General features: G+C 44.9%; 1 protein-coding gene across 1 annotated transcript in view; it reads left to right on the top strand.

Annotated features, from left to right (window-relative positions):
- Positions 1 to 11351, top strand: part of SPON1 (spondin 1) — a 377921-nt gene that overhangs the window by 96526 nt on the left and 270044 nt on the right. The window contains exon 3 of the mRNA XM_004711560.2: positions 4261 to 4394. Within this exon, the coding sequence (XP_004711617.1) occupies positions 4261 to 4394 (134 nt within the window). The remainder of the gene's footprint in view (positions 1 to 4260; positions 4395 to 11351) is intronic.

The following is an 11351-nucleotide window of genomic DNA, read 5'->3' as shown; positions in this document are numbered from 1 at the left end:
ACCATCACTGTCGCAAAAACAAACAAAAAACAGTCTTATAACCCTTGGATCTGACACCTTTCAGATTACCTCAAAAAGCACTGTTTTCATTGAATCTCCTCCTTTGGATTGAAGTGGTAAATCCCAGACTCGTCCCCAGTTATAATTTCTTCCATAAAATTGTCTTTATTAGCCTCGAGCTTAATGGCCATATCCAATCTGTGAGCTAGCTGATCCTTTCATAATGTTTTTGACGCCCTTAGAGCCAATAGCTTGCTGGGGCCAAAATATTCACTTAAATTTGAAAATATTGAAATCCCAATGTCTGCAGCTTTCAGTCAATGGTAATTCTGTGGTCTTCCTCCACACGTTTTTGGACTTCAGCCAGTTCATTCCTCCTGGTTGGTGGTGATCAGTCTCTTGGCTCATCTTTGAGGTCGTCCTTACCTTACTTAAAATGATGAATCTACTATTATTATATGTGGAACAGAATTCACATAAACTTACTCCACAGCTTCAATAATTTGGGAAGATGTCCACATGAGTTTTGTAAAAAAAGTCGATATTAGCCCAGATCTCAAAATGTTTCTTCCCATGGTACAATGATTATCTTTTTCTGTTTGTTTTTTGAAGGTGCCTTAATGAGACTATGTCAGTCTGGGTAGACTAGAGAAACAAATTCGTAAACATGCATATGTGTATAAGAAAGAGGTTTGTATATGAGAGCAGTTGAATATTCAGAAAAGAGCCCAGTCCAGATCAAGTCCATAAGTCTGATTTTAGCCCGTATGTCTGACACCAATTTATAAAGTCTTCTCCAGACTCACAAAACACATGCAATGACGCCGAGTGCAGGACAATCACAGGCCAGTGGGTAGAAAGTCTTTGGATCCAGTGGTGTTGTAAGCATCTCAGCTCTGGCAGGGGCCTCCATGTGGCTCCCCCAGGTCCCAGGGCTGGGGTCTGTCAGTGTACTGCCATGTGTCTTGTCAGTAAAGTGTCTCTCAGGGAGTAAGCAGAGAGAGAATGTGTCTTCCTCCTCCAAGGAGGAAAATCAGAAATTCCCAGAATTCTCAGGAGAAGGCCATGCCCACACAGAGCCCTCACTGGCTATGATCCCATTGACAGACTAGGCTCCACCGCTTCCCTCTTAATCCTCTCCGGTCCCAAATTGACACCAGACTGTGTAACTACCACAGAGACTAAAACAAGTCTGTTGCTGAGAGAACTTGTCGGCATGTCTATAGCCATCTACTGGCTATTCAACTCTACCCATTCAACTTAGTGGCAATGATTTGGTTTGGTTTGGGATCCATGGTTCAAAATGTTTTGCATATATGAATTGGTACCTTAGTAGCAATCATTTTTCACTTATCCAAATCTGTGTTTATGTGTATTATGTGAAAAATCATACATAAAATAAAGCCCCAGCAGGCACAGCAATGTACACTCCAAGATGCAATCAAACACCTCCTAGGATTGGATTACTGGGCTTGAGAACATGGGACCCTAGTCTCAGGTGGAGAGGGAAAAACAGTTAGTTAGCATAGCATGGATCAGAAAGATGATGTCTACATCCTTATTTGATGATAGTGTTGGGGGTTTCCAAAGCTTGTGGGTGGCCACCAAAGGTACAACTATTGATCTTGTGCATCTGGAGCAAAAGAGACAACAAACACTTACCAGAAGAACTAGATGGAGCTTGGCTCCCATTACTCACTGTTCCAACCAGGGACACAAGAAATAGTCCTGGATCCCAAACCAAACCAAACTCATTGTCACGGAGTTGAATGGGTAGAAAGTGTAGAGCCAAACTCAAATGCTATAAAAAGGCCAGACTTATTGGACCGGTAGAAATACCTTTAAATTTAGAATGTAAACCACTCCTGGAGGCCACTGTCACCCCAAAGACAGAGTAATGATAGATAAATATATGTATGTGGCATATAGTTATATATGCAGTTATTGCTGTCTAGTTATAAATACATATCTCTCTTATGAGTACTGTATTCTCCTAAACATTCATTTAATGAGATCTAATCGTCACCTTTTATCTGAGACCAAAGATGAGGAGGTGGTGGGAGTGGAGGACCAGAGGCTAGGTCAGTAAAGCAGAACAACTAGGCCGGAAATAATGAGAATGCTGGCCCATTTTGAAAAGTATAACAATCGGTGTCACTGGGTCACCCTCAAATGGATAAAAATTGTTCTGTGAAAATTAAATTTGCTATGTAAGCTTTCTCCAAAATCACATTTTAAAAAAACCTCACAATGTGGAGAAAATAAAATCAGAGCCCCACTATATCATATTAACAAAAAAACTCCCAATGGATTGAAGAACTGACTGTGAAAAGCAAACCCCAATGCGAATAGACAAGTACATCAGAGACTATATCCTCTCAGCTTTTTTAGACAAGAACAGAAAAGTACAACCCATCAGAGAGAAATTGATGGATTTCATTAGAGCCAAGTTATTTCTCTCAAATAAAGAATAACTTTGACAGAAAAGAAAATATTTCTAAGTGACGAGGGATTCAACTCTTGAAATTCCTATAAATCAGCAGAGAGAGAGAGAGAATCAAATGAGAAACGTGGCAGATTCTACAGAAGGAGAACCCTGATAAATGATGCAGAGATAGTGCAGTTTATGGTATGACTTTATAATGATCCGATTGGAAGCAATGGGCAAGCCCAGTAGTAACAAGTACCAGTGAGGCTGTAGGATAAATGAAAGAGTTGGAGTGACTTGATTCTTTTTTACTGGTTTTCTTAAAAAACAGGACTTAAAAAAAAGAAACAAGTACAAAATGGGTAGAATGATTTTCTTTGAAGACGAATGGGATAATTCAGACAAGGCCCTTGACGCCATGTCTAGCACATTTCAAAACACAAAAAACAACCCTGTTGCCATCAAGCACGTTCCAATCCCTGGGTTACAAGGCAGAGCTGTGCTCAGTAGGATTTTCCCCATCATCTTTACAAAGGAAGTGCCCCTGGGTGAGTTAGGCTTTGAGGTGAGTCTGACTTCCAGGTTAGCAGTCGAGGATGAACTGCTAGTGCCACCATCCAGGTGCCACCTAGCGCATACTACGCACTAAGTAAATGTTCCCTATTCATTTCATTGGCACCCCTCACTCCCTGCCATTGAGTCAATTCTGACCCAGAGCAACACTCCAGGACCGAGTAGAACCCCCTTTTTGTTTGCAAGCTGTACAGCTCTGTGGGAGCCCACAGCCTCATCTTTCTCCCCTTGGCACCCCGGAGTCATGCTCACGGATAAGCACTGAGCCCCTAACTGAAATCCACCCAGAGAAAGACCTTGTGTGAGTCACTCCCACCAAACCAGCCGGTGAACACCCCATGGAGCATCGACCTGCTCTGCTTCACCAAGCTGTTGCCATTGACCTGGTCCGACTCATCGGGACTCCGAGGACAGAGGGGAGCTGCCCCCCAAGATGTCCAGGGCTGTCATCTTGATGCAAGCCAACGGATGTCTCTTTCTCCCTGGGTGCATTCAAGCTCATCAATCGGAGTTGGAACTGAAGACCATTTGGATTTAGATAATTTCCCCCAAAGACCCAAAAGATTCCACTATGTGCCGTGGTCCTATTAGATGGGAAGGCAGCTTTGGCAGCAGACTCAACAGCCAGCAGGCAGGGGCATTGCTGGAACGGCCCCAGGGCCTGGTGCCGGCTACTCGGTTTTTTGCAGTGTCTTGAAAAACTAGGATAGTTAACTTGGGAGAACACCAATACATAAATATGGAGCACAAATTCAGGACATAGAGAATGCCTAAGTAAAAAGTGCTATGAAGCTGGGAGACTTTATGTACTTTCCTCCAAAGGGATGTTTTCTTTTAATATTTTAATTTTGCATGATAAAATGGTAGCTGAATGGCCAAGTCTGGCTAACTAAAGAGTGTTGGCTCTGGATTGTGCCTCCTCCATCCTCCCTCTCTTCCCCTGAAGAAGTGGGACGCAGGTTGTTTTAGCTAAATAAGCAAGATCATCACCTAGTGGCCACTTCCTCAAAGTGCTGACTCAAGATCCAGGGTCCCAAGGAGCAGAGGCGAGGATGTGTCCAATCCTTGTCCTCAGAGGATGCGAATTCAAACAAGCACTGACTGGGCCTCTGTGCCAGACACTACTCTGGCATTTGTGGATAAAGAGCTGCTAAGGCAATAATGACCCGTTTACAAATCAATGTAAGGGCACGTCAGCTCAGGAACTCCCAAATGGACAGTGCGTGTTAATGTGTTGGTTTTCCCTTGGTTTTCCATAGATCATAGACGAAGAAGAAACGCAGTTCATGAGTAACTGCCCCGTGGCTGTGACCGAGAGCACGCCCCGCAGGAGGACTCGGATCCAGGTGTTTTGGATCGCGCCACCCATGGGAACAGGCTGTGTCATTCTAAAGTAAGTCGCGGCGACATCTCGGTAGCCCCTCTGTTTCCCTTCTCTGGTGCTGATCACAGGCTTCGTGATGTAGTTGCAGAAAAGGAAGTGGCTTTCCTGGGGGTGCGAGGGTCTTTCGCTGGTGCTCAGGTGTTCTAACGTGGATAAATGCGAGGAACAAATTCGGGGCCATTGTCTGGTTGGCCAGTGCTGCTGTAACAGAAGCGGCACCTGGGAGTGGCTTGCAAGACCAGAAAGGTATTTTCTCATCGTGTAGGAGTTGGAAAGTCCAAGCTGAGGGCATTAGCTATAAGGAAAGCCTGTGGCGGGTGGGCGGGAATCCTTGCCTCGGTTTCTGTAGCCCACCATCCTGGCAGGTTCTGGACTTGTAGACTGGTCTACAACTTGCTGAATCTTTCTTTTCCTGGCTATCTTCCAAGGGGTGATGAGCCTAAGGTAGCTCCCATGAAAATTATGAACCAGGAAAGCTTTAACGTCCTCCTCCTGGAATTGGACACTTTTTCTTTTCTCGAAATGCTCAATGGTTTTAAACTGTACCTAGACCGACCCCAGCCCAACAATAGCATCTACCAGGTCTAGACTCTGCTATGTGATCCTAGCTCCTTTCTCCATCAAAATGACCCTCTGTGCCACTTCCTATCGACCTTCCTCGTAGGATACAATAGAATTTGAGGTGTTCACTGGATCGTTGTTTCCCTGGGAAAGTTAACTTTGCACCAAACCTTGCATCTCCAAAATTGTATGTCAAAGAATGGTGCTCTGGAGGTGGGCAGCAAACAGCGTCTGTGGACAAATACCTTCAGGAAACACCGCCTCCTGTCTCCCACTCAGGCAGGCTCCCAACTCCCAACCTGTGAAAGGTTTTACCAAGGCCTGCCAAGAAGAAACCTTTGTCACTTTGCTTCACCTGGCCTTCCCCACAGCTTTGCCTACAGAGCTGCTTGTCGGTCTGGCTTCCCTTCTCCTGCCATCACATGGGACGTCATGGGTACCTCTCTCTTTTACTTTAACCCAAATGGAGTGTCCTGACTTGGATGCTTTGAGCAGTTTGATTAACCTTCCCCAGTTTGGGAAGCCCCTCGAGATCCACGTGAAAGAGATGTAAAGGCCTACATGCAGTGAGTCCCAGTTCCTGGACAGCTCAAATGGTCGCGTACTCAACTACTAACGACAAGGTTGGTGGTTCATACCCACCCAGAGAAACTTGGGAGATTAGTCGGGCCATCTGCTTTGGGGAACCCTGTGGAACACAGTTCTACTTTGCAGTTTGTGGGGTCCCCCTCTGTCAGAATAGATTGTATGGCTACTGGTTTCGGTTGTGTTGCTCACTGTTTTTTTGTTACAAAGAGAGGTTGGGAATTTCAGGATAGCCTAGTGGTTACACTAGCGACTGGGAGGTTTAAACTTCCAGCCTTTGGGGAGAGAGCTTCGGAACAACCACCAGCACTGAAAGCCCAAAATACAAACGGGCGGGGAGGAAGTGAGCAAACTCTGGGCATGAAGCTGCCGGCTGGTGGCTACAGTTGTGCTTTGTCTTCCAGGCTGGTTGCTGGGAAGTTGGGGTCAGAGTTCTATTGTCATGTGTGGTCTGACCATTGTTCCTTTAGGTTCAGAGGGTCTGCATGAAGACTGGGTTCTTAGCTGGGCTCTCCAGGACCCCCATCCCACCCATGGCAGTCCCTTCAGAGCCTGGGGTCTAAAGAAGAGCGTTTGAACCCTTCTGATCTGTGTGATGAATCTGCCTGCTCCAAAGCCCTACTCCCCCCGCCCGCCCCCAGCCTCGGTTCCTGCTTGTCTTTGGTTTGTTGTTCTCACAAACCAGAAGCATTTGATCTTCCAAGTGGAAGCTGGAAAGGCATCTCTTGTTTACCCGTTAACAATAAACATATGTGAACATATGTTTATGCCTTAACAACGAACACATGTGGCTTGTTTGTTCACTCGCTCTTTCGACAGATGTAACTGAGCCTCTGTTTGCACAGGCACCCAGGATATAGGGGCAACAGAGGTAGGTTCATCGTCCCGGGGGTTCTCACGAGTCAAATGGGGGAGAGAGGAAAGGTCAAGTCTCTCCCTCTGCCAGAGACTCAGCTGTGCATCTGACTCATGGTTCTCAACCTTCCTCCTGCCGCGACCCTTTCCTACAGTTCCTCTGGTGGTGGTGACCCCCAACCATAAAATTCTTTTCGTTGCTACTTTATCACTGTCATTTTGCTACTGTGATGAATCGGGGACTTCTGTGAAAGTGGTGTTCGACCCCCAAAGAAGTCGCAACCCACAGGTTGAGCACCGCTTATCTACCTTAACCTTCACAGGAAACTACCCCATTTTTCCGAAGAGTAGGCAGGTCTCAGGGCACGGGGCTTTCTTTTTGAAGTCACACATCCGTTTATCTCCCAAACTCCTGTTCTTTCTTTCATTTATTTTTTCTGTAGCTGTTAAATCTAAGCTACAATGATTCATTAAAGATATAAAATGTCATAGGTATGGCATAAATACATATCCGCATTGTCAAATATCAAACAATACAAAAAGAGTAAAACGCCCTGACACACTTGCCCCCCTCCAGTAAATCCCAGTCTCCTACCAGCAGGTCACAGTCTGGTGGGTACTTAGACTTTTCTCTGTGTGCTTACATGCATGTACATTAATAGAAAAGCACATCGTTTTTATTTTTCGGAGCATTTAAGTTAACACAAATGGTATCATGGTCTATGTAATGTCCAAAACTTGAGCCATTTCCCCCTTTTTAAAGAAAATGTTATTGTTTTAGATTTTCCAGTTCAGTAATATAAGGATCTACTTCATTCAAAAACAAAAACAGAAAAACCCTTGCCTTATCTATGACGTGAATGTATCACATTTATCCCACGGTTGGTGGACATTTAGATTATTTCCAATTTCTTTACAATTACAAATAATGCTACAATCTTGTACATGCGTCTGGGAACAAATATGCAAGTTTTGTGCATGGTAGTGCCCAAAACTGGGATCACAAGAGATGCACATTTATAATTTTCCTAGACACTGCCAGATTTTCTCTAGAACGCCTGCCAACTAAAACACCCTCTTTGACCGTGAACAAGAAAGCCTATTTCCTTACTCCCTCAACAGCCCTGGAGAGTATCCATCTTCAACATTCGGACAATCGCAGAGTTAATAGTGATATGGAGAATTAATTTTCATCTTCCTAGTACTAGTAATATAAAACATTTCTTCATATGTTTATTCCATCTGTATTTCCTGTGAAATTTTCTCTTCATATCCTGGTCTATTTTTCTTATAACGTGTCTTTTTAATATTGATTTGTAGCATTTCTAGGCAATACCACTCTTGTAAGTTTCAACTATTTCTTTCTGCTTCCTTTGAACTTTGCTTGTGGGCTTCGAAAAAGGCACCATGGGGGCGCACTGGTTTAAGTGCTGGCCTGCTAACCAGCAGGCTGGCAGTTTGAACCCACCAGCTGTTCTTTGGGATGAAGATGTGGCAGTCTGCCTCTGTAAGAATTTCACCCTGGACGTCACCCGGGACAGTGATTTCCACCTTAGCTTATAGGAGCACTATGAGCCAGGATTAGCTTGATGACAATGGGTTTGGTTTTTGGTCTAATCACCCAAAAGTTTTAAATTTTTATTTACTCAAATATATCAGTCATTTCTTAATTCATTTTCACTTTGTGTCTTCTTTAAAAATACCTTTTCTTACATCTAAGGACATACGTATTTTTAAATATTCTTATATTAAAACTTTTCAGATTTTAAAATAAATTTGGTTCCCTAATTCTCCTGGAATTTAATTTTGTGAATGCTATGATATCAAGGGTCTATTTACAATATTACAAACAGAATACCAGCACAGGCCTGAAAGAGCGAGCGGAGGAGACCGAGAGGCCCACCTTCCGGAGCCCATTGGTTAAGGGTACCAAGGGGATCCCCACCTCCCGCTCTTCATTCCAATCTCCCCGCTGGTATCCCCCTTTGACTCAACCCCAACTATGAGTACAATCGATTGCGATGCTATAGTCCATGTAGACGAGCCTCTTGGGCAAAAGAGTCTAGGTGCAGATCGTTGAAGGAGCAACAGAAAGATGTGCAGCACAGGGGTAAAGAGGAAGTTGACCTATTTCCCCCAGATGGTTAGCGTTGTCCCCAATCTTTTTGAATGGTCTGTACTTTCCTCAGTGGTTTGGTATATCACTTTATCACATAGGCCATTTCCATACAAGTCACTTTTGTTCTGTCGATCTTTTTATCTACTCCTCCATGTGACCCACATCACTTTATAATTTTATGTTATTTTTTATAGCCAGTCATCACCCATTAATGTTGATGTCCATGGCCATTCAAGCAGGGTCACAATGATTCATCAATTCCAGATGAATCATAGAATAAGCCTGTCATGTTCCGTAAGAACTTATACTGGGATATTAAATGGTGTTGTAATGAGTTAATAGTTTAAAGTAAGAAAAATCAGTATCCCAGTGTGATAGGTAGGTTTATTGTGCCAGCATGGTTAATGAACACATGTGGGATTAATTGAAGGGCAGAGAGATAAATGGCTCAGCGAGCCTCACCTTTCTTGTGTCTTGCTCTTTGATGCTCAGTGTGCGGCTGCCTTAGCTTGTTCTCTTCCTCAATTTGCAAGCTTCACTACCTGTGGGACACCTAACCCGTGGACTGTGTCACTGTAGTTTGAGATTCCTTTAAGACCTGCTTTGCCACACTACTGGAGTATACATTGCTTGAGCTGGGGACTGTCAGACCCTGTCATCTGGCTGACTGTTGGTGACCTGCCTTTCTGTTTGCTGCCTGTGCCCGGATAGCCTGAATTGCTCTACAGAGGACTACCTGGTGGCCCTCAAGACTTGAAGGACTGCCAATGTTTCACAACTGTCTCACGGGAGTGAGTTGCACTGAGCCATTTGTACTGCTTTATAGATTAATTAACTGTTTATTTCTTATGTTTTATATGTATCTCTATATCTATAGATATAAAGTCATTAGTGTACTGGTTTGTTTCTCTAGAGAACCCTAACATGCCCAGTAATATGTCTTCCCAGTAAATACCTTGGAATATCTTTCTATTTATTCACATATTTCATACCATCCAGGAGCCCTGGTGACAGGTTACATGTTGGACTGTTATCTGCAAGTTCAGCAGCTGGAATTCTACTCCCTTAAAACAGAGTGACAGTCTCACAGACTCACAAGGGGGGGTCAGATGAGTCGCATTGAGTTGATGGCCGTGAGTTTAGTTTTGGTTTGGAAACAGTAATAGTAATCGTTTGCAGACAGCAAGAGTAGAAAGTCTTTGGGGGCTAAAAAACTGGTGCCAAATCACAGAGGTCTTCCAATACCATGATAAAGAGATTGAACTTGATTCAGAAGTAGCCAGGAGCCATTCGTGGTTATGACTGACAGACTGGGAGGAAGGTTTGCTAAAAGTTGATGAGGACACGGAAGTCTGGCAGCAAGGTTGGGGACAGATGGAAGGTGTGGCGTGCCAACTCTGTCGCTGAGCCCTCAGTAGAGAAAAGGAGAATCGGTGTTGCAATATTTGGGGAACATTTCTGGGGAGAGGCAGCCTGGCAGAACCAGCTCCAGAGCTGGCTAACCCTCTGTCGCGGGTGCTTCTGAAGCCCTCTTGGCTGTGTGTCGCTCCGCTCCGGAGGGAGGGCTGGGAAGAGAAGCACGCACAGCAATTACAAGGGACCCTTCTGCCCTCACTGGACACCGTGTACATCAAACACTGGATGCAAAGGTGTGCATTTTGTGAGCATCTCTACACCACAGGCTTTTCCATCAGTCCTTCCCGTGGTCTCCTCCTGACAATGAATTCGTATGTCCCTCCCTTTGCACGGATGATACAAGCCATTGTAGCGCAGTAGCAACTGATGGAAAGAAAAGTCTCGTGTGAGAAGAGTGGACGTCTACAGACTTAACCCAGGAAAGGCCACTTCTCTGAAGTCTGACCGAGAGTCTCTGTCCTGGAGTGGTCCTGTAATCTTCCGGGGAGTTGTATGTCTGTCACCCACTCGCCTCTTCCTTAGAGGGTCTGAGATTTGCATAGATCTTCTCCTGTGGGGCCAGTCTCTTGGTGACCCATTTAGGGAATTCAGCCATAGGAAATAATGAGTGGCTACAGGCCGCAATGACAGCCAGGAGCTCTGATCTCAGTGCATTAGGGATGCTTCCTTACTTTGCAACCGCATGAAGTAGATCCTCACTACCATCAACTTGACTCTGACTCACAGTGACCCTGTAAGACAGACGAGAACAGCCCCTGTGGGTGTCCAAAGCTGTGAATCTTTGATTTTTAAATCCTTTTATTAGGGGCTCACACGACTCTTCACAATCCGTACATACATCATTTGTGTCCGGCACATCAGTAGATATGTTGACATCATCATTCTCAAAACACCTGATTTCTACTTGAGCCCTTGGTGTCAGCTCCTCGTTTTTCCCCCTCCCTCTTCTCTCCCCCCTCCCCCTGAACCCTTGATAATTTATAATTATGATTTTTATCATATCTTACACCATCCAACATCTCCCTCACCCACTTCTCCACTGTCTGTCTCCCAGGGAGGAAGTTATATGTAGATCTTGTCATCCATTCCCCCTTTCTCCCTCACCTTCCCTCCACACTCCCAATATCATCACTCTCTCCACTGGTCCTGGGGGGGGTCATCTGGCCTGGGTTCACTGTATTTCCAGTTTCTATCTGGGCCAGTGTACATCCTCCAGTCCAGCCGGATATGTGAGGTAGAATTGGGATCATGATGGTGTGGGGGAGGAAGCATTTAAGAACTAGAGGGAAATTGTATATTTCATCGTTGCTATACTACACTCTGATTGGCTCCTCTCCTCCCCACAGCCCTTCTGCAAGGGGATGTCCAATTTCCCCCGGATGGGCCCTGGGTCCCCACTCTGCACTCCCCCACATTCACGATGCTATGAT

This window comes from Echinops telfairi, unplaced genomic scaffold (assembly GCF_000313985.2).
Source record: "Echinops telfairi isolate 266 unplaced genomic scaffold, ASM31398v2 ScPeMD7_60;HRSCAF=208, whole genome shotgun sequence".
NCBI lineage: Eukaryota > Metazoa > Chordata > Mammalia > Afrosoricida > Tenrecidae > Echinops > Echinops telfairi.
Note: the sequence above shows the minus strand (reverse complement) of the source record. Positions and strands in the feature narration are given on the sequence as shown.